This window comes from Bos mutus, chromosome 5 (assembly GCF_027580195.1).
Source record: "Bos mutus isolate GX-2022 chromosome 5, NWIPB_WYAK_1.1, whole genome shotgun sequence".
NCBI classification, from domain to species: Eukaryota; Metazoa; Chordata; class Mammalia; order Artiodactyla; family Bovidae; genus Bos; species Bos mutus.
The window spans coordinates 110667107-110688561 of record NC_091621.1 but is presented as its reverse complement, the minus strand read 5'-3'; the positions used below and the strand labels follow the sequence as shown (position 1 = coordinate 110688561).

The following is a 21455-nucleotide window of genomic DNA, read 5'->3' as shown; positions in this document are numbered from 1 at the left end:
GTTGCCATTGCCTTCTCCGAAGGAGAGCCTACTGTTTCCCAAAGACTCTCATCTTGAGTTTACTAGCAGTTATGGAGCATCTCCCTGGAGAAGGACACGCAACCCACTCCAGTATTCTTGCCTGGAGAATCTCATGGACAGAGGAGCCTGGTGGGCTACAGTCCATTGGGTCGCAAACAGTTGGACACGACTGAAAAGTGACTGAGCACGCACGCATGGAGCATCTACTATATGTCCAAGTCTGTTTTGGGTGGAGGCTCAAAGAAATAACTACTACTGAGTTTGGGGAGGTCAGAGCATCAGCCACATCACTGCCTCACAAGAAGTTAGGGCAGGGACTGAGGAAGTCCTCCCAGTGAAGGGACTTCATAGATGGAGAAAACTCCATGTGAGGCCGGAAGAGAGCAGGGTGGTAGGGAGCTGCTCTGGGAAGGTCTGCCATGGCTGAAGGAAGGTGAGTACCCCCATGAAAGGGGTGATGCGAGCAGAAACGAGTGCTACAGGAGCAGGCAGGGGTATCTCGTCCACTCTTCCAGGTGGGCAGGGTCGGGACAGCTGCCCACAGGCCTTTAGAGGTAGTGAGGCCAGAGTTCCAGGGACTTGTCCCAAGGCACACTGGCAGCCAGGTGGCCCAGGACGCCAAAGCAGCCAGCCAATCATCTTCCAGCAGGGCCGAGGAGGCTGACCTTTGGCTCCAGGTGGCCAGGGGGTCCTTTGGGAAATGAGGGGCAGGACAGCATCCTTCTGGGAAGCCCGGATGGACCTGTTCTTGGCCTCTGACTCCTAAGTATGGAAGCCTGTGTCTCCTTTAAGAGGGTGCTGAGGTTATTTATACCTTGGCCCGCAGGCCAGTGGGTGGGGCAGGAACCCAGGAAGCCAAGCCGGGCAGGCGCTGTGGCTGGAACGGGCTTACCTGCTTCCCGCCACCGGGGCTGGGCGGGGCGGAGCGGGGAGGAGGGGCCGCGCACACAACCTGTGAATCGCCGGACGGCCGGCGGACCCACACTCGCCGGCACCGGCGCAGGGCGAGGCGGGGGCTGCAGGGGCCCGGAAGACGCGAAAAGAGCGAGAAAACAAACTTGGGAGAGAGGAGTGACCTGGGGGCCGGGGGCGGAGTCGCCAGCGGGGGAGGAGAGAGCGAGCCGCAGCGAGAGCGCGGCTGGCCCAGGAAGCGAGGAGCGCCGCCCACCCATCCGGGGCGAGAGAGGCGCCGCGGGCCGAGGCAGGCTGGGCCGGGGGCTGCCCGGCCCTCGACCCCCACCGTGACCCCGCGGCCTCCAGCCTGCCCCCAAGATGATGAAGAGGCAGCTGCATCGCATGCGGCAGCTGGCCCACACGGGCAGCCTGGGACGGTGAGTGTCAACTCCTTCCTCCCAGCCCCATCCTCACCCTGGCAGGACCCTGGGGAGGCCAAGGACAGCTGGACAGCCACCTTAAGACTGGCCACCTCTCCTCCTTCCCCGGAAAGCCACCCCCACCTCCAAAGCAGGAGGAGCAGGCCCTGGCCTTTGGGGCAGGGGAACCCCCAGCTCTCATTGGAGGGTGGGTGGAGGATCAAGGATATTGGGCCTTCTCTGTCTCTAGGAGCCCCCGAGTGGATGGTCCTCCCCCACCTCACTTGTCCCCTCTGTACAATGGGGGTGTTAACCATCCCTGGTTGCCTGGGGGAGGTGATGGTCGCTTAGGGACCCAGACTTCGGGGGGAGCAGAAGACACGGGGTCCAGGCAGCGATGAAAGGAGGGGCTTGCCCTTGTCGTGCCCCTCACCTCTTCCTGCCACCGCCAGCCCCAAGGCCTCCTGCTTCTCTGTCTTGCTTCTGCTTTTCGTAGCCTCAGGTGGAAACATCCCCAAGTCCACAAACCTCTGGGCTGGTGGGGTGGAGGCCGGAAATGTAGGGAGCTCCCGGAGCCTGCCTTCTCTCCTCTTACCCCTGCGCTGGGCCCAGGGAAGGGGTCTAGGTGTCCACAGACCCCCACCTATGCAAGCGTGGGCAGCTAGACCACCTTTCTCTGAGCCTCAGTGTCCACCCATGTCCTGGGCCCCTGCCGGCCACCACAGTCCAGAATCCTGTGTGACCAGCAGCTTGGGAGTCTGAGCTTGCACACTTCCCGTTCTTGGGGCCAGCCCAACCCTCCTTTCCCTGGGTCAGCAGAAGACAGAGACTCCTGAAGTCACCACTTCAGTTTCGTCCGCCCTGTCTCAGGACACAGCCCTGGGTGGAGGAGGAAAAGGCCCAGTATCCCATTCCCGCCCCCACGGAATGTGTTCCGACTGGGATTGAGCGGGCGGGCCACCCAGGGCGGCCTGACTGGGAGGGGCATTGGGAGGAACTGGGGTTCAGGTGCCCTGACTGGGGAGGGGCAGCAGGAGGAGGCAGGGGGTTTCCTAACTTGGTCCTGCTCAGCAGAAGCTCTCTCCCCGCCACAGCACCCCGGAGACTGCAGAGTTCCTGGGTGAGGACCTGCAGCAGGTACGTGCCTGGGCCGGCAGCGGGTGGCAGGGCAGGTCCGTACAGGCTGTCCGTGGAGGCCCGGGCGGGGATGCCAGTGGGGGCCCTGAGTTGAGTCATTCCCACGCTGTTGGCCATGGGGTCCCCAGGAGTAGCGAGAGAAAGATAGTTTCTGCTCTGGGGGAGAAGAGGGCAGTGGGGCATGGGGGATGACAACCCCCCATGATCTACAGATTATAGATCTATAGATAGGTTATAGGTTATAACCCCCGGACCCCCTCCCAGGTGGAGCAGCGGCTGGAGCCAGCTAAGAGAGCAGCCCACAATGTCCACAAACGGCTGCAGGCCTGTCTGCAGGGCCAGAGCGGGCGGACATGGACAAACGGGTGGTAAGTGGGGATCCCAGGGAGGAGGGGCCTGGGCAGGACATCTCGGTCCAGTGGGACAGTGAGGTCGGGGCTGGGGTCTCCCTGCTAGTCTGAGTCTCTGGCACCAAGGGGGTGGAGGTTGCTCCGTCCCAAGGCCCTTCCGGACCCTCATTCATGAGGTCCTATTTCTTCCCCTCCCCTTCTTGACCCCGCCCCCTCAGCGCCAATCCTCTGCACCAAAGCCAGGCCCCTGACCACCTGAACATCTCTGTCCAGTCAGCACCCAGAGCAGGTGCTTTCAACTCGGCAGCCTGTGAGGGCTTCCTGAAGGAAGCGGCATTTGAACTGGATTTTGTGTTACTCACTAGTATTAATCTGCAGCCAGTATTTATGGACTGATTACGGCTAGTCTGTTGCTAAGATATGTCTCTGCCTTGCCTCATTGAATGCTGACAACAGCCGTGGGAGGAGGCTGCCTTTATTAGCACTGTCTGCAGCAGGAAATGGAGATGGAGAGGTAGAGTGACTCGTTCAAGGTCACACAGCTAGTATGTGGCAAAACCGAAATTTGAATTCTGGTCTCCCTGACCTAAACTGGTGCTCTCCACAACGCTAGCTAGGGACGTGGGAGGCATGTTTTATAATCAGACAACCGTTCAGGACGGCCAGAGCAATAGGGAGCCACGGGGGGTTTTGAATTCCTCAGAAGCTAGGTCAGCTACAGAGGCCCTGCGGCAGGGGTAAGGGTCTACTCCAAGGCTGTCTTCCTGGCTCCCCACTCTCCCTCTAACTGTGCACGGACCTCAGGCAAGCTCCATGCACCCTGTTTTTAGTGTTCCATTCAGTGATGGTCTTTCCTTTCTGCCCATTCAAGTGGCTTCTGGGAGAGGGCAAGGGGGCCTCGGATGGGTCGGGGCTCTGTGCATGGTCACGCCGAGATGTCACCTCCACTGTGCCTTGTCTTATCTCGCTTCTACTCTCACCTGTGACCGTGGCCCTCCTGGGTTCCTGCCACTCGTGTCCAAGCCCAAGGCCTTGTTGGGGTTCTACCACCAAGAGACTGGCCATGTGCTCAGACCAGTGGGGTGGGGAAGGGTTGAGGGAAGCCCAGCAGGCAGATGTGCACACCCATGCTCATGGCCACCCCTGCCCCTCCCTGCAGAAGAAGCTTCCCCTCATGGCTCTGTCCACCACGATGGCCGAGAGTTTTAAGGAGTTGGACCCCGATTCCAGCATGGGGTGAGCATGGACAGGGCCCTCAGCCTTCACCTGGAGATGCCGAGGAGGGATCTGGGCTGGGAGAGGGTCCCGATCAGAGAGGGCACCCACTGTGGAAGGATGACCAGGCTGGGAAGAAGGCCTGGGCTGGGAACAGTGTCCAGAGGTCAGTGAGGGCAGCCAGGCCTGGGAGGGCATTGGGCTCGGTGAAGATGAAGGAGAGACAGAACAGACAGGAGCTTGGGACTTCCCTGATAGTCCAGTAGTTAAGACTCCATACTGCCCATGCAGGAGATGCGGGTTCGATCCCTGGTCTGAGAACTAAGATCCTGTCATGCACATAGTCAAAAGAACTTTGGAAAAAAGAAGAGACAGGAGGTGATAGGGAGGGAGGAGGCCCTCAGTCTCTCCAGAGAGGGGGTGAGGGGCTGTGGGAGCCCTGGCCCACTGGGTGCTATGTCCACAGGAAGGCCCTGGAGATGAGCTGTGCCATTCAGAACCAGCTGGCCCGCATCCTGGCCGAGTTTGAGATGACTCTGGAGAGGGATGTACTGCAACCGCTCAACCGGCTGAGCGAGGTGACCCCCCCCCCACCTTCTGCCCCCAGCTCCCCCAGCCCCCACCTCTGCAGCCCGCTGACCCCCACCCCCACCTCCTACCCATGCCTACCCCCAGGAGGAGCTGCCAGCCATCCTCAAGCACAAGAAAAGCCTGCAGAAGCTGGTGTCTGACTGGAACACGCTCAAGAGCAGGTGGGAGCCACAGCCTCCAGGGGGGTGGTTCACACCTAGGTCAGCCCATGGATGTGGCCACAGAGCTTCGAGACCCCTGCCCCACTAGGAGGATGCTGCAGGGTTCTTAGGGGTATAGTGTGTGTGCTTGTGCACACACCTGGGGCTTAGGAAGACCTATGGTAATGGTGGATACGACGGGGCCTCTGTGCACATGCTTGTGCCAGCTGGAGGTAACCCCAAAACCTGGGAGAGCCATCAACAACCCTCCAAGAACCCTGGAGGGCCCCCACCCTCCACTCTGGAGGTGGATGGCTAGGATCACCGAGCCCGCCACCAGGGGAGCGCCCAAAAGCACTGCCCACGCCAAGCCGAGACCCCAGACCTGTGCCACCCTGGGATTTATGTCTATCAAGCCCCAGAATCCTATGGGGTCAGGTCGATGGAGGGGCACTTGGCTCTGGACATGCCATGGGGACAGTGACCACCCCACCTTGGGACGATCCTCAGGCTCAGTCAGGCAGCTAAGAACTCCGGCAGCGGTCAGGGCCTGGGCGGTGGCCCGGGCAGCCACACCGCCACAGCCAACAAGGTGGAGACGCTGAAGGAGGAGGAGGAGGAGCTGAAGAGGAAGGTGGAGCAGTGCAAGGTGAGGGGCACTGGCGGCTTCCTGGGGGCAGGGGTGGCGGGGGTGGGCGCCGTCCCCACTGCACAGGCCACGTGGCTAGGAAGCAGCCGAGCCAGGATTTGAATCCGGGCTGCCAGGCTCCGGGGTCTGTGTACTCAGCCGTTACCTGGTAGCTGCTTCTGTCTGTATCATACCCGTAACACCTGGGCAGGAGGGACGGGGAGGAGGGCGGGAGGGGAGAATCTTGGCGTGTCGGCTGAGTGAATGAATGAAGGGTGAGTGAATGAAAGAGTGGTGAGTGATACAGAGCACTGGGTTGAGGATATGTGGACACAGAGGAGAGGAACAGAAGAGCCCCTCAAGAGCTTGGAGGGGTTCCCGTGGGCTGGCCCAGGAGCAAACCCTGGCAGAGTGAGAGCAGAGTGGACTGCGGCCCTCCCATACCACTTGGGCAGACCTCTCCCCGCTCCAAGCCTCCCAGCAGGCCGCAGCCTCCCTGGTGCAAGCCCTGCTCTGTTTGTCCCCAAGGACGAGTACTTGGCCGACCTGTACCACTTTGCCACTAAGGAGGACACCTATGCCAACTACTTCATCCACGTGAGTCCAAGAGCAGGCTCCACCACCCGGAGCTCGGGGGCCACTGAGGTCCCCTGCGAGGTGGTGGGAGGGAAGGGTCTGCGTTTGTGGCCCTGGGGGAGACTCAACTGCCCTCATTTTCCGCCCCCGGGGGGTGCCCCCTTGTCCCCACAGCTCATGGAGATTCAGGCCGATTACCATCGCAAGTCTCTGAGCTCGCTGGACACAGCCCTGGCTGAGCTAAGGGAGAACCACAGCCAAACAGGTGGGGACCTGACCCCCACCCCTGTCCCCCACCCTGCTCAGGGCCTGTTAAGAAGCTTGCACTCCATCCCGAAAGGCACTGGGGAGCCCGGGACGAGTTCTGTCCAGGGGAGGGCTCAATGAGATTTGTGATGGAGAGAGTGCTCTGGCAGCTGCAGGCAGGATAGAATTAAGGGGCAGGATGGAGACCTGTTAGGAGGCAGAAGGGAAGTGACGGAGGCCCGGGCTGGGGTGGAGGCAGTGGAGGTGGGCGGATTGGAGACATGTGTGGGATGGTTTCAGGATGTGTCCTGTGGGTGGTCAGGAGGGAGGTGGAAGCCCCCTGACCTGGCTGCTCAGAGGTGGGAGGACCCCGGGCCGCTGATCTGTCTCGTCCCTGCAGACCCCTCCCCCTCGATGACGGCCGCCCCCTTCTCCAGGGTGTATGGGGTGCCTCTGGGAATCCACCTGCGAGAGCTGGGCCAGGACATCGCCCTGCCCATCGAGGCGTGCGTCATGATGCTGCTCTCTGAGGGCATGAAGGAAGAGGTGGGGCTCGCTGGGGCAGGTGGGGCAGGAGCACGGGCCTCTCATCCAGTCCCACCCCTCCCACCCATGCCTGTGCTGGGGTGTAATCCCACCATTAGTGCCCAGGTGCCAAGAGAAGGCGTGGCCTCCTGCGGTTGAACTGATGCCACCTCCCCCTTAGTGATGCTCACGTGGACCAGGCCCTGTGCTATCAACCCTTTGTACTCCTTGCTCCGTTGCATTACCCCAGGAAACCTTGCAGGGAGCTCTCCATTTTTGCAAGCCTCACCTCTTGCAAAATCAGCTCCATTTTGCAAGAGGTAGACAGAGGCCAGTGGGTAGGTGTGCCCAGTGGCAGGTGAGAAGGTTGGTGGAGAAGCTGCGGAAGCCACGTGAGGCACGGCCCATGCTGCCCTCATCCATCCTGTGCACCTCGGTCCTGCTAGCACATCGGCTGCTTTCCTGAGGACAGGCCTTTAGGAGGTGGATCACACTTCAAAGACAGACCTAGGCTTCGGGACAGTCCTGCGGGGCCTCTTGTCTCTCCTCCACTCCTGTCCAGACTCCAGTCTCCTCATGACTTTTCCCAGCTCCTCCCAGGCTTCTCGTTTTGCTCAGAATCCTAGACCTTGAGAGTCGAGAGGAGCCATGGACACGGTGGTATTCACTCTGCCCACCAGCCCCGAAGCCCCCCTTCCCCTGGGCTCATGAGTGGGCCAGGGCCTCCCAGGCAGGGGGTCCTTCCCCCACCCTGACCCCTCCATGGCCCCCACCCTGACCCCTCCGTGACCCCCACTCGCCCCCTCTCGCCCCTCAGGGCCTCTTCCGTCTGGCCGCCGGAGCATCAGTGCTGAAGCGCCTCAAGCAGACCATGGCCTCAGACCCCCGCAGCCTGCAGGAGTTCTGCTCTGACCCCCACGCTGTGGCAGGTACCTGCACCGAGGAGCCCTGGGTGGAGGGCCTTCCCCCAGGGCCCTAGCCTGAAGCTGCCTGAAATGGTCCCACAGTAGTTTAGCTTAAGGCCTGATACTCTGCCAAGAAGACACTTGAGGAGGCATAGGGGTCCTGAACATGGGGTCCATTGTCAGCCCCCCGAAACGTGTACGTTTTTCTGGGGACAAGGTCACTAGTCTTCATCGTTTTCTCAACAGCTTGTGACCCAAAGAAACGATTCAGTTCAGTTCAGTCGCTCAGTCATGTCTGATTCCTGTGACCCCATAGACTGCAGCACGCCAGGCCTCCCTATCCATTGCCAACTCCCGGAGTTTACTCAAACTCATGTCCATTGAGTCGGTGATGCCATCCAACCATCTCATCCTCTGTTGTCCCCTTCTCCTGCCTTCAGTCTTTCCCAGCATCAGGGTCTTTTCAAATGAGTCAGTTCTCCGCATCAGGTGGCCAAAGTATTGGACACCTAAACATGTTAATATGAACAAGAGCTACAGGTTCCTAACATGGAGAGAGCCAGGCACTGGGGGTAAAGGTGGCGGCCCTGGTGGCTGAGTCTAATTCCCTGCCAACATTCCAGGTGCCCTTAAGTCCTACCTGCGGGAGCTGCCAGAGCCCCTGATGACCTTTGACCTCTATGACGATTGGATGAGGGCAGCCAGGTGAGGATGAGGGGCATGTGCTGGGGAGGACTAGGCTGCAGATAGGCCGCCCAGGACAGCTCACCCGTTCTTTCCTCCTCCCCAGCCTGAAGGAGCCGGGAGCCCGACTGGAGGCCCTCCAGGAGGTGTGCAGCCGTCTGCCCCACGAGAACCTCAGCAACCTCAGGTAAGCACCCAGCCCACCCCCCACCCCACCACCCCCACCACCCCCTCTGCCCTGGCCTCCCCAGCCAAAGCCCAGCTGGCCCTTCAGGGCCCTGGGCTGGAGTCCTCCCACCTTGTACTAGGCAGTATTTCTGAAAATACCTCTTTGATGTATTAGCCATGTGTTTCTAATACTAGACGTTGAACTGAATATATAGCTTGAACCCTGAAGCCATTCCACCCAGTGGCTTTAGATCGCTCCTCTGCCACTCTGTGGTCCCCAGCTAGCAATTTAACTCTCTGTGCCTTGGCGCCCTCACGTGGAAGACATGGAACATAACAGTCCCAGTCCTGTAGGGCGGCTGGGGTTCGCAACTTAGTGCCCACCATGGAGGTGGCGTTCAGTAGGTCAGCTAATGTAACTAGTGAAAAAAATGTTTAAATGTCCCATGTGGTGTCTTTGGTGCTCTTTGGAAACCCTGGGCTGGGAAGGTCTCAGGTCTTGGGGGCATCCATGGGTATTCATGGCCTAAGATATCCGGCCGCTGGTCCAAACCTCCTTCCCACCCCCCAGGTATCTGATGAAGTTCCTAGCGCAGCTGGCCGAGGAGCAGGAGGTGAACAAGATGACACCCAGCAACATTGCCATTGTCCTGGGTCCCAACCTGCTGTGGCCCCCTGAGAAAGACGGGTGAGGGTCTGTGGGTTAGGGGAAGGTGGCAGTCTTGCCCCCCATTTCAACATCTGCTTATTTTCCCCCTGGGCCCCAGTTTCTCCATCCTTGGAATGGGTTGAGCAGCTTCTATTGTCGAGGCTGCTATGAGGATCATGGGATCATGGACCCCACAGGGCTTCAAAGATAGACACTCTGGGTAACGGCTTTAATGGGATGCTTGGTGGCCTGTTGCAGGAGCCAGAAATCTGGTTCCAGCCTCACCCCTCCAACCTTCCAGGGATGAACCTTATAAAGTCACTCTGGACCTTCATTTCTTTATTTGTAAGTTGGAGAGAAACTAGACAGACATTGAGAATTTTTGCTTTGGGCATTTGATGAGCTAATAAATAGAGAAATGTGTTATAAACTGTAAAATGAGATGATATGTGAGGGGTTGTAATTCACCTGGCCACGGAGGACAGAAGGATTGATCCTTGTGTCCCCAGCACCCAGCACAGGCCCAGGGAGCTGGGGTCACTAGACTTTGCTAAATGATGACTCACTTTGGCTCTCTTTTTGTCCCAGGGACCTGGCCCAGCTGGACGCAGCCTCGGTCTCATCCATCCAGGTGGTAGGCGTGGTCGAGGCTCTGATACAGAACACTGACACCCTCTTTCCTGGAGGTAAAACTCCTGTCTTTATGAACGATCCACCCAACTTGGTGCCCTCCAGACTCAGTTTCAGTTCCTGGTAGCCCCGCAAACTCACCAGGAGGCCTGGAGGAAATGGCTTCTCCCCCCTAGCCTCAGTTTCTCATCTGTAAAATGGGGATGATTGTGCCTGCTTTGTGGGATTGCCGTGAGGCCCACCTGGGAGTGGGAAGGTGAAACACAGCTTAGATAACGTCAGGAGAAAGGGAAAGTGGTCCTGACACCTGGTGAGGTGGGGAGGCCGGTGGAAGCTCTGAAAGTTCATACCTGCGCCCTCTGTCTGCAGATATCAACTTCAACGTGTCGGGCCTGTTCTCAGCACCTGCCCCCCAGGACAAGGTCAGCAACACGCCGGCTTCTGAGGAGCTTCCATCGATTCCCACACCTACCCCGGCCACTGTCCCGGCTCTCGGTCTGGCCCCTGCCCCGGCCTCAGTGGCTACCAAGGAAAGGTAAGGACTGATAGGTATGAAGGGCCCCTCCCTGGCCCCAAGATGCCCAGCCAGAGGCACTATCTCTCAGGGCATCCAAGAGCATTTTAGGAAATTTATTATATTTTCCTCCAAATACCAGATTTCCCAGTTGGGAGTGGGTGGGACTCAGGCATATTCTTCTCAGCTTCTGATATGTTCCCTGCTGTGTTCTATAGCTCTTTACTGAGCACCTACTCTGTGCTAGGCACTGATTCAGGCCTTGGAGATTTAGGGAACTGAGCATTTTGGAATTTGTAAATACTGTACTTTCCAGCCTTCTCTTTGATCCTTTAAACTGAAAGAAGGGCTGCGTGGTACCATACCGTCTCCTTAGCTAGTGGGTGTTGTTCAGTTATCATAGACTGCTGGGGCCCAGAACATGAATTTCCTTAGATGAAGAAGACAGACACATGCTGCCCTTAGGGCTTACAGTCCACAGGGTGGGAGACAGAATCAACCAGAACACCAATATAATGTCAGCCAGTTATGTGTGCTATGAAGAACAGAAGAACAGGGCTGGGTGGTCGAGTAGGGAACAGGGATCAAGAAAGTGGGGGTCAGGAAGGGCCTCCCCAAGGAGTAGCCAATAAAGCAGAGCCAGGAATGAGCCATGGCTTCCTCCTCTGCTTCTCATCCGCTCTGTGGCTTCTAGTGGTCGAAACATCCCATAAAGATCACATGGAGGCTGGGACTTCCCCAGTAGTCCAGTGGTTAAGAACCCACCTTGAAATGCATGGGACATGGGTTCAATCCCTGGTCAGGGAACTAAGATCCCACATGCCACAGACTGAGCCTGTGAGCCACAACTCGAGAGTCTGTGCACCACCACGAAAGACCCCGAGTGCCACAACTAAGATCCGACCCAGCCAAATTAATTACTTTAAAAGCAGGTCGCATGGAGGCTGAGAGCTGAGACTTTCTGCCCCCATCCTGGCCACGTGGGGGACCATGGACACTCACAGTAGCACACGGCAGCCAGGGCTCAGTGGACGCAAACTCTGGCCAATGCTAGAGGGTCTTGTCAGACCCCAGGCCCGGCCACAAGGTGGTGGGGAACAGCTCCAGGAGGACCCAGACTCAGCCTGTTGGCTGGGAGTCTCCCCGGATGCCTGGAGACCTCTGGGAGATGCCATGGCTGACCCTGACCCTCTCCTTCCCTTGCAGGGCAGAGTCCGAGGCACCCCACAGACCAACCTCCCCCAAGGTCAGTCGGAGCCCCCCGGAGGCAGCCGCCCCAGCAGAGGAGACGGCTCGGAGGAGTGAGTTGGCCGTGGGAGGAGAAGGGGCAGAGGGTGGGCAGGGAGAGGGATCAATAATCCCATACTGCCCCATGTTTTCAGACACCCAGGGAAGGCATGGAATCCAGGGGGCTAAGGGCCTGGGTTTGCTGCCTGACACTCTGGGATCAGATTCCAGCTCTGTGACCTTGGACAGGCGACTTCCCCTGTCTGTGCCTCAGCTTCTTCCTCTGTGTAATGGGACAATAACCGCACCTACCATGAAGCTATTTAGATAATTAAATAGGGCTGCCTGCCCCATACTCAGCACCCAGTAAATGCTCCATAAAAGTCAGTGACTGTGAGTGTTGAGGGCAGTGGAGTCCAGTCCCTCAGGAAGCCCCGGAATCACGAAGTACAGAGGGAGGTGGGGTCTTCAAAGCACAGTGAATGAAGGGGTGGCAGTGGTGGTGGTTAGGTGGTCTCCTTCTGTGCCTCTTTGGTACAATTACATGTTGAAGTGGCCTAAAGTCAGGCAGGTGAGAAGGTCAAGGGTTCAAGTGGAGAATCTGCCAGGGTGACTAGGACACTTGAAAGGCCCAGCCCAGGAGGCGCTAGAGTTTTCCACCTGGATGGCAGTGGATGGAGCAGGAAGCTCTGGACCGGCCAGAGCTGGCAGGTCGCACAGGGACCTTCTTACAGGAGGGGGCGTCTAGCTACTTCTCCTGGAAGGGGTGGGGACAGATGGGATGTTAGCTCACCAGAGGACAAGATAAAGGACTGTCACCTGGGCTCATCCTCACGGCAGCCCTGGGAAGTCAAAGCTGTCGCCCCATCTCAGCGATGAAGCAACTGAGGCTCCAGGGGCCAAGTCCCCCAGTGGGTGGAGGCAGAGCTTGGAGCAGAGCCCAGCTGTCCTGGCCCCACCCAGGCCCTCGGCTGCCTTGTGAGGCTGGACCGTGCAGACGACTCCGAGGTGGAGCAGCCCTAGTGGGCTTCTGAGCGGGGGTGAGAAGGACCCAGCTGGCCGGTGGGACAGGTGGCATTTCTTTATTCAAGAAATATGTATTGAGTGCCTACTTTGTGCCACCCATGTGCTGTGCCAGCCAGCTGGACGGAAGATGGCCTCACTTAGTTTGCGTTCTAGTCAGGGAGACAAGAAGTAAGGGAGCAAAATTGAAACTGACAAGATGACTTCAGAGAACATGAAGTCCCCCATGAAGAAAATATGACTGGAAGATATGACAGTAACTGGGGCCGGGTCAGGGAGGGGCCCTCGAGCTGAGGACAAATGTGGACAGAGGCCTGAATGGTGAGCAGCCCGTGTGGACCCTGTTCCCAGCAGAAGGGACAGCAGATAAAAGTTCTTGCGGTGGCATCAAGCTTGGGGGTTTGCCCCAGGCAGTACAGACACCTAACCACCCCTTTCCTTCCTCCACAGCCAAGCGCCCAGCACCCGCCAGGCCCACCATGCTGCCCCCCCAGGTCTCCGGCACCCGCAGCTCCCCTCCAGCACCACTGCCGCCCCCTGGCTCTGGCAGCCCTGTGACCCCTCGGGCTCTGCCCCGCCGTCTGGTTGGCAGCAGCCTCCGGGCCCCCACGGTGCCACCCCCGTTGCCTCCCACCGCCCCCCAGCCTGCCCGGCGTCAGAGCCGCCACTCACCAGCTTCCCCCAGCCCGGCCTCCCCAGGTCTGGCCTCTCTCAGCCCAGTCACTCTGAGCTCACCTACACGTGTGGACCTGGGGGCGGCCACTGAGGAGGGAGAGGGCCCTGAGGCTGCAGGCAGGGCCCCCACTGCCCCAGTCATCCCCCCTCAGGCCCGGCCCAGGAGCCTCGCCTCAGAGACCAACTGAGCCCACAGCTCCTCCCCGACACCCCTCAGCACCCCTTCCCTCCCGCCTCGTCCTCCCAGGACACAGCCCTCACCCTCCCAAGGGGGCGGGAGCCTCCAGCCTTTGCCTAAAGTGCCTTGGTGCCCGCTGGGTCGGCCCCCACGGCAAGAAGGACTCAGGACAGTCCTCCACTTCCAGACCTTTTCCTCTTGGATCACCCTGGGCCTCAGGGGCCCCTCAGCCACCTCTCTGCTCTCTGGCAGGATCCCAGGGGAGCTGCCAGAAGGAAGCAGAGGCTTGCCTGCTCCCACAGGACTTTTTTTTTTTCTCTTGCCAACATTTTTTTTTTTTTGTAAGGCTAGCAAATAAATTATTTTGGACAAAACTGGAGCAGCTACCCAAATGATAGTTTTCTTTTCTATCCTTGAAATAAAGAAGCCACTTTGATAAAAGGGGAAAAAATTACTTATTCTTTGCCTTTTTTTTTTTTTTTTTTTGTCTTATTTGAAATAGTAACAGCCAACATTTTTAGCGCTTACTCTTTGCTACACATTGTACTTTCCTATGCATGAGTTCCATTTAATCCTCTTTCAGGGAAGTAAATCCCATTACCTCTTACAGGTGAGGAGACTGAAACTCAGAAAGTGACCAAGGTCACATGGCGAGTGAGACATGGACCTGGCCCACATCTGCTTGATTCCAGAGTCTGTCCCTCACATCCTGAGCAATTGGAGTTTCCTTTTCTTCAAATGTGAAATCACTTTAACAGCTTTCACCACGGAAATGTTGTTGTGAGGATGAAATGAGACACTTGTAAAGACCAAAGCACTGCCCTTGCACACAGAAGTAAGTGTGCAAGGGCAGTGTGAGTGATGGCTGCCGTCGCTGTGTTCCCCCACCTGTGGTCTCTGTTCCCAGGGAAGGCTCCCCGGGGAGCAAGGATGAACTGTCTTCAAACATTCTCTGACCATACTCTGTACCAGACTCTGAGCGAGGTCCCCACTCAGCCCTAGGCCCAGGGAGCTCCTGGGGAAGGGCAGGAGAACTGACAGAATCATGTATCATGGGAGTTTCCTGGTCCAGTGGTTAGGACTCCTATTTCACTGCCAAGGGTGCAGGTTCAATCCCTGGTCGGGGAACTAAGATCCTGCAAGCTGTGTGACGGGGGAAAAAAAAAAGGTCAGGAGCAAAAGCCCAGGGCAATGAGAAGCAGAAAATATAAGCCCCAGAGGCCGAGGGTGTGCCTTTTCTCAGGTCTTTGAAGCTCCAGTTGCTCCTGGGGGTCAGACCAGTCTTCAGAGTCTTCTCAGAGGTTGGCAGACAACCTTAGATTTGGGACACATGCCTCACCAAGTAGGCACCAAGCTGCCTCTAGCCCAGTGTCTCTACATTCTGGCCTCACAGTAGAACCTGGGTGATTAAAAAACAAATCAAAAAAGTCAGGACTCACCCAAAGGAATTAAAATCAGAATTTCTGGGGTCCTATCACACGTTTTAAAAAACGTTTATCGAAGTATACACTTAAGATCCACACATCTTACTGTATATAAATTATATAATTTAAAAAATCTGTTTCCTTGGGAACTCTACTGCGCAGACAGGGTGGAAAACCACTGGTCCAGGCCAAGGGCTCCAGCGTCTCAGGGGACACCCTGTGCCTCTCTCCCCAATCACAACCACACTGCATCCCAGAACTTCTTCCCAGGACTCCGCTCGAAACTGGAGTGTCTAGGGTTAGGAAGGCAGTGAGATTTGACCCAAAGATAACATCTCCTTTAATATTTGTTTTCCTCCTAGCAACCATCTGTCTTAAGCTTGTGATTGGCTGGGGAACGAGGAACGGGCCTTGTTGTTCCATTCGTAACTCCTTATTGGTCAAAAAGGTCAGTCCCTCTCCCGGCAGGCCGCTGAAGCTCTGCGGCTACTGGTCCAGAGGAGCTGCGAGGCGGGACGAAGGACCAGGCTAGGTCTTCATTGGTCCCCCTTCCCTTGGTGGAGCTCGAGATTCTACCTTTTTCGCCAGGCTCCTGTAGCTCCCAGCCCCGCCGCCGCTCCTCTCCGAGACTCTCCCTCCCATTGGCTGCAGGTCAGGCCGTGGCCCCGCCCCCTAGCCCTTCAGGCGCGCCGATTGGCCGGTGCCCGCGACAGGCCTTCTGCGGGCGAGCGCGCTGTGCCCGCGGGAAGAGAGCGGCGCGGCTCCGGTGTGCGGGCAGCCAGCCGGCTGCATGGCGCGCTGCGAGCGGCTGCGCGGCGCGGCCCTGCGCGACGTGGTGGGCCGGGCGCAGGGGGTCCTGTTCGACTGCGACGGGGTGCTGTGGAACGGCGAGCGCGCAGTGCCGGGCGCCCCCGAGCTCCTGGAGAGACTGGCTCAGGCTGGCAAGGCGGCGCTCTTCGTGAGCAACAACAGCCGGCGCGCGCGGCCCGAGCTGGCCCTCCGCTTCGCGCGTCTTGGCTTCGGGGGGCTGCGCTCCGAGCAGCTCTTCAGCTCCGCGCTGTGCGCCGCGCGCTTGCTGCGCCAGCGCCTGCTCGGACCTCCGGACACTCAGGGCGCGGTGTTCGTGCTGGGCGGTGAAGGGCTGCGGGCCGAGCTGCGCGCCGCCGGGCTGCGCCTGGCGGGGGACCCCAGCGAGGACCCGGGCGCGGCCCCGCGCGTGCGCGCCGTGCTTGTGGGCTACGACGAGCACTTCTCCTTCGCCAAGCTGAGCGAGGCCTGCGCGCACTTGCGCGACCCCGACTGCCTGCTGGTAGCCACCGACCGCGACCCGTGGCACCCGCTCAGCGACGGCAGCCGGACCCCCGGTGAGCGCGGGGAAACAGCTGGGGGGCGGCCTGCGCTTTCAGCTCCATGCCTGGGGGTGAAGGCTGGGGAAGGGGCGTCTCCAGGCGATAGGAGGGGGACTGGAGGGATGTACGGGCGGTTCCCACCCAGCAACAGCCCAGCATGTCTTCATGGCGACATCTGGTATTTCTTGCAGCTTTCTTGCAGCTGCCACCCTGTGAGGGGCAGAAGTAGGGTCCGGTTGGACAGATGAGGACACTGTGGCTCGGGGAGTCACAGGTGCAATCCAGGGCCCTGACTCCCAACCCTAGCCTTCCTGAACCAGCCTCCATGACTCCTGTCATTTTCCCCACCCGCCATCGGAGTGAGGTGGGAGAGTTGGGGACAAAGCCTGCTCCCCTGCCCCGAGGGTTGGAACAGGCGTTTCTGGCGGCAGATTGAAGGCAGGTGTGCGGAGAGAACGGGCGGTGGATGGAGTTTGACCTGAGTTCCAGCTGCAGGGCTCTGTAATCTTGTTAAATTACATAACCGTGGAGCATCTCCTCCCTGGGGGTAAAATGGGAATACTAACCATGTCAGTTTAAGTTTCGCTGAGGAGAGAGTGATCAGGGCAAGTGCTTGCTCTGTAATAGGTGCTCAGATGATGTAAATTGTATCTGAGCCCTCTCCTGTTACAGAGCTTTATGAAGCACCTTGGTGTGTTATTTAGTTTCAGAATTATTCTGGAGATGGAAGTTATTGTTCCATTTCCAAGTTAAAGCAACTGAGGCTAGGAGAAGGGACGTGAGCTACCCAAAAGCAAGAAGACCTGAACTTGGCACTTGAGACCACCTTATCCCCAGCCTCTAAACCCCACCCCTGCCATCCAGGGCACTCTTTGCTGCTGTCATTTAGGAATTTCACATCTGCAGAGGAGGCAGGAGCAAAGGAGGCTCCTATATCTTGGAGGGTTCGCGTTAGACAAGAGCAGAGGGACAGCCCGTCGGTCGGCTGAGGGAGGGACAGATCTCCATCACTTTCTCCCTGCTGGCCACTGACTGTATTGATTCCAGATCCTAGGAGGGCAGGGTGAAACTGATGGAGTAGACAAAGTATTATGATGGGTGACAGGGAGGGCCTAGAGCTGAGGAGACCTGGGAAGGCTTCCTGGAGGAGGCATCTTGCAGGACAGGGCTCTCAGGAATGGAACAGGGCTTGGGCCATGGCAGAATCAGTTCCAAGCTGGGAATCTTAATAGTTCTAGGCCTATCTTGGCTTTGCCGCAGACCTACTTGCTGCATGACCACTTCAGTGTCCCCATAAATCCAAGGGGAGAGCGCTGCTCAGGGGTCCCAGCTGCCAGTGGCTCCTGCCTGCCTGAGGCCGTGCTGTGAAAAGTGAGTTTCTCCAGAAGCCTCACAGCTCAGGTGAAGGCTGTGGGTTCAGAAGCTCGCCCACGGGCTCAGGAGAGATGGTGTGGAGCTGCTGGGGAGAGACCAGGCCCTGCCCAGGTGTGCCCCTTGAATCTCAGCACCCACTTGGCTTTGCCCACCAGCTCTGCTGGTCATTCCCACAGCCAAGAGGGGGAGACAGAGCTCAGCAAATACACCACTGCTGTCCTGTTTGAATCGTGCAGCTTTGTAAGTGGAATAACATTTTAAATAAAGACCCCAGTATGCATAAAATCTGAAATAATGTGAATTTCACCCCAGTTCCCCCTCCCATCCCTATGGGTCTGCTTAATTGTGTGTTTATCTTGTTACCACGTGGCAGTCACTTGAGTCGGCAAATAGGCCTGCTGTCTTAGGAATACGTCACCAGCAGAATATACAGGACTCTTGGATGACAGGATGTGGAGAAAACTGGGATATGAAGGTCTGAGGGCAGAGTTGCGTTCAGACTCCCCTGCTGGGATGTTTGCTCCCCCAGAATACGATCTCAGTTTCCTTCACTGCTCTATCCCTGGTGCCTGGCACATAGTTGGGCCTCAGTAATACTGGCTGAGTGAGGTGGGACACGAGGGGCCAAGAGTGATAGGCTCAGACCTGGTAGGAAAGGAAGACGCTGACAGAGTGATGGTCCTGGAGCCGAGACAATCCCTTTGGGATGACTCAGTTGAGCCCTTTCCATTCTGGAAGGAATTCCTAAACAAAGGGTAAATGGCTTTTCCTTCTGACTCAGTTCTTAGGAAACCGAGTGGGCAAGTTCTAGGTCAGAAGTCAGGGAGACCTGCCCCACTGGGTCACCCTGGGCCGGCTCTGCCTTGATCCCAGGGAAGTTCCTCCTCCTCATCTCGGAGCTGCAAGGCTGAAGACACTTGCTGTTTGTGCACCTTCTGTGCCTTTGGCTTAATCATGTTGAATGTCATTCATTGTGAGAAGGGAGACAGGAGGCCCGGAGTGTTTGGAGTCAGACCAATGGTATACTGATAAATCTTTAAGAACCGGAAGAGCCTTCATTTACACTTTTGCCAGTTTCTGTGGTGGTAGTACTCTCCCTGGTGGCCGATTTCAGCCTACCAACATGAGGTCACTTCCCATCGTGGGCTTGGGAAGGAAAGTAAGTACACACCATTCTGTAATATTTCCATCATTGCAGATATAAATAACCTCAAGAGCATAGATAATGGTAAAATAATTAGGCAGCGATGAGTTTTGAGAATTTATTACCTTTGTTTTAAACATTTTATTTAAGTTCATATGAGTTGACTTTAAACAGTGGCTTTGTTTAACTACCAGCTCACAGAATTCCTGAAAAGGAAACATTCAGCACTCTGGAGCCAGTACAGGCCGGCCCTCGTGTGTCTGAGTCAGACTTACTTGAATGCATATCCTTTATCTGCCACTTCCTAAGCTGTGCAACCCTGGACAAGTTACTTAACAACACTGAACATCGTCTGTAAAATGGGTATTCACGAGCTCCCGCACAACCCCTGGCACTTTAGAATGTGCTTAGTAAATTGTGATTATCATCATCATCTGTTCAAGGACATTAGTGTGAAGGTAGAACACTCTGGCACAAAGACATACCGCTGGGATGGGCACAGTGGACTCATTGTATGGGGCAGGATGGTACTGGGCTGAGAATCAGAACCGTCCTTTTCTCAACAGCCCTCCTATTGTTCAATACTTGGGTGCATTCCACAATTCTGCTTATTATAGTTACTGCAGCCACGGACATCTTCAAGCATGTAGCTTTTGTCTCCAGTTTGAATTCTCGCCTTGTGATCACTCCCAGCGGAGGCAGACTGGGTCAGAGGTGCAAACATTTCTGTGCCCTGCTGTGTTCCAAAAGAGCTGGTGCCAATTTCCGACAGAACACATTCTTGTCGCAATAACCACAACTGCTGTTGGTTAAGTGCTTTTCCATTTCCAAAGCACTTGCCCCTGTGGTGCCCACAGCACCTCTTTGAAGGCAGGCATCACTTGGACCCCCCTTTCCAGTGAGTCCAAGGAAACTCAGAGAGATTGGCTTGCCCAGAGATGTACGGCTGCCAGGGTGAAATAGTGAACCACAGGCAGGACTGACTGAGCCAGGCCTGGTTATGTGCAGTGGCTCCATATTCGAGATGGGAAAACTGAGGCACAGGGAGGTTAATAGCTTGCCCAAGAAAAGTGGAGACGGAATGTGAATGCAGGCAGCTGGTTGCAGAATCTATGCCCTTAACCCCCACACTAAGACTGGGAAGCAGGCGGCCTTTTCACTCATTTCAGCCTGATTTAACCCCCGTGCCAAGCTGCCTCTGAGGATTCCAGTTCCCAGGCCTGGATGGATGCCTTCCCCGCTGCCTCCCGCACTGACCAAGTGTCCATGTCCCTGCAGGCACCGGGAGCTTGGCTGCTGCTGTGGAGACAGCCTCGGGCCGCCAGGCCCTGGTGGTGGGCAAGCCCAGCCCCTACATGTTCGAGTGCATCACAGAGCACTTCAGCGTGGACCCCGGCCGCACGCTGATGGTGGGCGACCGCCTGGAGACTGACATCCTCTTCGGCCACCGCTGTGGTATGACCACCGTGCTCACGCTCACGGGCGTCTCCCGCCTGGAGGAGGCCCAGGCCTACCTGGCGGCCGGCCAGCACGACCTCGTGCCCCATTACTACGTGGAGAGCATCGCGGACTTGATGGAGGGGTTGGAGGACTGACCCACTGATGCAAGCGCAGCCACAACCCTCCCTTAGCCTGTTCCCGTAGGTGGAGGTGATGGGCCAAGAGCTGCATTAAGGGCTACCGGCTCCCGCACCCCAGTTTCTACCCGGGTGGGACTGGAACCCAGGGAAGGAGTCAAGGTCCCCACACCCACTCCCAGCAGTGGCTGGGCACTCTTTGCTATCCCAGAAGCTGCCCCCTCCCCTCTTACTGGTTCACCCCGGCCTGACCCAGCCAGGTAGCCTTATATCCTGCCCTGTGACCTCCCCTTGTTTCAGTCTGGGCCCTGCTGCCTTGTGATCTCCCCAACCCTGAGCACTTCCGCCCTGGGGCCGCTAGAGCTTTTCCTGGGTCCTGGCGTGGGGTGCCTGTTGACCAATCAGAGGTCTAGGTAACCAGGAATCATTATTGCCCTGAGCCCTGAATGGACCAATCAGAAGGCTAAGTGATAGTGATGCATTGCTGTTGGGTCCTGAGTGGACCAGTTGGGAGCCTAAGTGACAGTGACCTTCTCAGTTCCTAGGTCCTGGGTAGACCAATCAGGACCCCAGCTAGTAATGAGCCATTAGTCTCTTGGATCCTAAATAGAACAATCTAGAAGTCTGAGAGACAGTGGCCTCTCGACTATCTGGGTCTGACTGGACCAGCCAGGGGTCCAGATTTCTGTTCATAAATAAGGGTCCAAGTGCTGAAGACACCGCTCCTCCACAAAGGGGGCCCTTAGTGACTCTGGAGGCTTCTGTAGTGAGGGCCCCACCCCTCCCTGATCATGGTATCAGACCAGTGCTGATGGTGGCCACAGCTTGGGAGTGGGGCTTTTGTGCCCCCGCCTTGCTATCAGTGTTTGCTGTGCCACCTCTCCCGTGCCCACCCCAGTTATTTATTATCGTGTGCCACTGATGGTGGGGGTGGGGGCTGAGCCTTCCCCCGCCACCTCCACCCCTGTTGTAACTGGTCCTCCCGTACTTAATAAAGTGCGAGTAGGAGTGTCTGTGTGGGTTCAAGTCTGTGTCCAGGGTGGGATGGGGGCAAGAGCCCCTGCCTGAGCCTGTTCTCCCCAAAACTGGCCCATTCCCTCTGTGAAATGATCCACCCCAGTTCCAGTGTGTTCTCTGTGTAGAGTGGTACCTTAGCTTAATAGCACTTTATGCCTCACCGAGTCTTTTTTTA

The 21455-nt window shown here is 57.3% G+C and overlaps 2 protein-coding genes across 2 annotated transcripts; both read left to right on the top strand.

The window, feature by feature from the left end:
- Positions 1-916: 916 nt before the first annotated feature.
- SH3BP1 (SH3 domain binding protein 1) lies at positions 917-13774 on the top strand. The gene is given in 19 exon segments (XM_070371615.1): positions 917-1352; positions 2429-2471; positions 2736-2817; positions 2820-2839; positions 3981-4057; positions 4503-4614; positions 4712-4788; positions 5278-5416; positions 5924-5992; positions 6146-6236; positions 6618-6763; positions 7560-7671; positions 8271-8352; positions 8438-8518; positions 9071-9187; positions 9737-9834; positions 10148-10313; positions 11499-11593; positions 12993-13774. Coding segments are annotated over 19 exon segments (2079 nt in total). The 5' UTR covers positions 917-1293; the 3' UTR covers positions 13406-13774.
- A 1642-nt stretch (positions 13775-15416) lies between these two features.
- PDXP (pyridoxal phosphatase) lies at positions 15417-21063 on the top strand. Its single transcript, XM_005895236.3, has 2 exons — positions 15417-16183; positions 19965-21063. Exons 1-2 carry the CDS (start codon positions 15610-15612, stop codon positions 20279-20281), a joined length of 891 nt encoding a protein of 296 aa, XP_005895298.2. The 5' UTR covers positions 15417-15609; the 3' UTR covers positions 20282-21063.
- The last annotated feature ends 392 nt before the right edge of the window (positions 21064-21455 follow it).

Bases quoted from the DNA above. Each gene is read 5' to 3' on its own strand.
- PDXP (XM_005895236.3), top strand. From the start codon at position 15,610: ATGGCGCGCTGCGAGCGGCTGCGCGGCGCGGCCCTGCGCGACGTGGTG. The intron at 16,184-19,964 runs GTGAGCGCGGGG...ATGTCCCTGCAG, and splicing joins CGACGGCAGCCGGACCCCCG to GCACCGGGAGCTTGGCTGCT.